The sequence below is a fragment of the Seriola lalandi genome, unplaced genomic scaffold (assembly GCF_002814215.2).
Source record: "Seriola lalandi dorsalis isolate HSWRI2012SDOR001 ecotype SW California unplaced genomic scaffold, Sedor1 jcf7180002054945, whole genome shotgun sequence".
In the NCBI taxonomy this organism is placed as follows: domain Eukaryota; kingdom Metazoa; phylum Chordata; class Actinopteri; order Carangiformes; family Carangidae; genus Seriola; species Seriola lalandi.
The window spans coordinates 3,836,202-3,839,491 of NW_019525496.1; the positions used below are offsets into that span (position 1 = coordinate 3,836,202).

Here is a 3,290-nt window from a genome sequence, read left to right on the forward strand (position 1 = left end):
GCTACAGCCTCTGTCTAGTGTTTCTTTCCTGTGAGATGGGTGAGTGTTGTGTGCACATGATAAAGATTTGTGTTGATGAAAATAATTTTAATCAAATCACAATCTCTGATGAAAGTGATGAAAGTTATTCAGGTTTATTGTTAAACATGTGAGTGAAAGAATTTGATCTGATGACACCAACCCAAATTTGCGAGAAAGGTGTGAGGAAGTTCAGTGTGGTAGAGATTGGGTGTAGTCCTGTGTGTGTGTGTGTGTGTGTGTGTGTGTGTGTGTGTGTGTGTGTGTGTGTGTGTGTGTGTGCATGTGTTTGTGCTGAGCGTGGCTATTTGCTGAATCCTCTTGGCTCTATCTCCCTGTACCCGCACACAGTGCTCACTGGCAGCCAGGCGGACAGGCAGGGTAGCGTGTGCCAACACAGCTGCCTATTGAGAGGCAGTGTTACGGACACAATGTAAGCGACAGACTTGCTGTATCAACAGCTTCCCCTTTTCTGCTGTTGTGGCCAGAAATAAACCATAAATACCCCCCCCCTGTCCCTGCCCTCTAATGGCTCAACCCCACCAAACACCAAGAGGCACAGAGAAAGAGGGACACTACCACTTCCAAGCAGGCATACCCAGGTAAAAGCCTCATTCTGGACATAGGAATCAATAGCTTGTAGTGTATTAATGCCAATGCAGTGGAGTCAGATGGTGCTGCATCAGTGAAGACCCAGGTTTGGAGGACTCATGGACTGTAACTGAACCTGTAAAGGACTGATGACTGTTTACTTTAAGGAATCAGGCTGTAATCTTTTGTGTCAGTTGATATCATGTTAACAGAATACTATGCACATGATTGCTACTTTACCTTAGGCCAAAATGAATTCAATCCTCCTGTTCAAGGGTGAGTTATAAATTGCAACTATGACATTGAGCTTTCCTCCTGTGTGCATATCTTTTTCCCGTGTGTACATGTATGATGGATGGTGCTTTGTCTGTGTGTGTGCTGCTGCCAAAAAGTGGAGGAGCAGTGGATCAGGAGGATGTCGGAGCAGCAGAGTGCCCCGGAGCAGCTGGCTGCTGGGAAGAGCCAGGGTGGAGCTGGAGCCACGTATAAGGTACTGACCAGAGATGAAAAGCTGCTTTAATCAGGGAGGAATTCCTCTCTGCTCCACTGCTTTACTCTTACACTTTCCTTTGGATCCTGTCTGTATCATATCATCACCACATGAATTCTTCGTAGACATTAAATGCCACTTCTTGGAGGTCTTGATCTCAAACTTCCTGGTGACATGCAAGTCTCTCTCTCTCACTCTCTCTCTCTTTCTGTGATCCAGGTGGTGCTGTTTGAGTTTGAGAACTTCCAGGGCTGCAAGGCGGAGTTTTCTGCAGAGTCTAAAGATGTGTCAGAGAAGGGACTGGAGAAGGTCGGATCTGTGATAGTCGAGTCAGGACCGTGAGTAAAGTGCATCTTTCATTTAATCTTCCCTCACATACGCACCAAGAAATGTGTTATCAACCTTGTCATGTTTGATGTGGTGTCAGATAAATGTTACCATCTGTGTTCTCCTTTTTTCCCTCACAGCTGGGTGGGTTATGATCGACATGGGTTCACAGGGGAGCAGTTTATTCTGGAGAAGGGCGAGTATCCACGCTGGGACACCTGGACCAACAGTCAGAACAGCTACTCCCTCTTGTCTGTAAGGCCACTCAAAGTGGTGAGTGGCTCGTCTCAATGCAAAACAAGATCTTACAAACTAACATGTGCAGTGTTTCAAACGGAAGCTGCCCATATGTTACTTTTTTACTAGTCACTCTTTTAATTTTGTATTTTGCCATCACTGTTTTACCTGGTTTTACCAAGTATCCATGTGTCTGTTTCTCCTCAACAGGACAGCGCTGAGCACAAGCTACACCTGTTCGAGAACCCTGGATTTACAGGTAGAAAGATGGAGATCGTTGATGATGATGTTCCCAGTTTGTGGGGCCACGGTTTTCAGGATCGTGTAGCAAGTGTCAAGGCTCTTAACGGAACGTAAGATCCTCCCTAAATCCCCATTTCATCCATTTCTCTTGTTTTTTTCCTGTTTAACCAGTCTGACTCCAAGATAATAAGTTATTATAATCTATTTTTTCTGTTTTCCCTTCCTATAGATGGGTCGGCTACATGTACCCAGGCTACAGAGGCCGCCAGTTTATCTTCGAGCGAGGAGATTTCAAGCACTGGAATGACTGGGAGGCCCCTGCGCCCCAGATCCAGTCTGTCCGACGTGTGCGGGACATGCAGTGGCACAAGAGGGGCTGTTTCACCGTTCCTGACCCAGATCCAGCTCCCGGCCCCGGCCCCGACCCCGACCCCGCCCCAGCACCTCCTGCCCCCCCTGCAACAGCTGGAGCCAGCTGAGCAGGATCCTCACCCTCATAGCCTCCCCCCATGCTGACAACAGTGCCTGCCCTCTGCCTTAACCTAACCATGGCAAACGCTGCTTGTGCCCAGTGAGGAGTGCCATGTATGTTTCAGTGGCGAATAAAAGTTGTTTGACCTGGAGTCGGCCCTGTTGTTGATGATGTCATACTTGTGCGTCAAGGTGGAAATTATAGCTTAAGCTGAGATAGTAAAGATGTGGAAAAACCACTATCAGTGATGACACCGATGTGGAAATAGTGCAGCAGATAAACTGCAGATGTGTTTAGCGCTGAATTCATTTCCAAGGCACGTGTGCCATTTTTACTGCCTGTGTTTCCCCACTTTAGTCAGACAGCTCATCCAGCATTAGGAGCATATGACTTATTCAGTGAAAATGTGAACACGCATCTGCTTAACAGCACTGGAAATGATGTCATACTGTTCGTATGCTCGCTATTAAAACAGGGTGCACAGCATTCCCATCCACAGTCATCACTGTGCAATTGATGGTTAATGATCCTCGTGATGAACGGTCACCAGGTTAATATAGGAGCTAATATATACTACATTAAAATCATGTAAATATTGAAAAATATATCAGCTATGTGCATAGTTTTGATAAGTTAAATATTAGACTTCTCATCCAAACAGTGCACATGCAGGCTAATATTTCAATGTACTATTGATGTATTATTCAAAAATATAACAATTCCCTCTATAACATGATTAAGAAGAGACGTTTAGAGGTCTAAAAACAGAATAGAGTGACACTGTGTTCTTCCCTATGCTTTAGATTTTCTAGCATGCCAGTATTGAATACATGCAACGACAAAAAAAAAATGTATTCTACCTCTGAGCTTTAAGAAAACACATCCTAAAATTCATCCATATCGAGTCCAGGG

General features: G+C 45.2%; 1 protein-coding gene across 1 annotated transcript; it reads left to right on the top strand.

Annotated features, from left to right (window-relative positions):
* The first annotated feature begins 466 nt into the window (after nucleotides 1-466).
* Nucleotides 467-2,529, top strand: LOC111645066 (beta-crystallin B3-like). The gene is made up of 6 exons (XM_023394115.2): nucleotides 467-620; nucleotides 1,002-1,099; nucleotides 1,319-1,437; nucleotides 1,567-1,699; nucleotides 1,874-2,016; nucleotides 2,136-2,529. The coding sequence occupies exons 2-6, from the start codon at nucleotides 1,025-1,027 to the stop codon at nucleotides 2,383-2,385; spliced, it is 720 nt and encodes a 239-aa protein (XP_023249883.1). The 5' UTR covers nucleotides 467-620; nucleotides 1,002-1,024; the 3' UTR covers nucleotides 2,386-2,529.
* The last annotated feature ends 761 nt before the right edge of the window (nucleotides 2,530-3,290 follow it).

Excerpts from the sequence above, each read along its gene's own strand:
- LOC111645066 (XM_023394115.2), top strand. The coding sequence starts at position 1,025 with ATGTCGGAGCAGCAGAGTGCCCCGGAGCAGCTGGCTGCTGGGAAGAGC. Across the intron at positions 1,700-1,873 it reads CTGTAAGGCCACTCAAAGTG|GACAGCGCTGAGCACAAGCT; the intron begins GTGAGTGGCTCG and ends TCTCCTCAACAG. Across the intron at positions 2,017-2,135 it reads GTCAAGGCTCTTAACGGAAC|ATGGGTCGGCTACATGTACC; the intron begins GTAAGATCCTCC and ends CCCTTCCTATAG.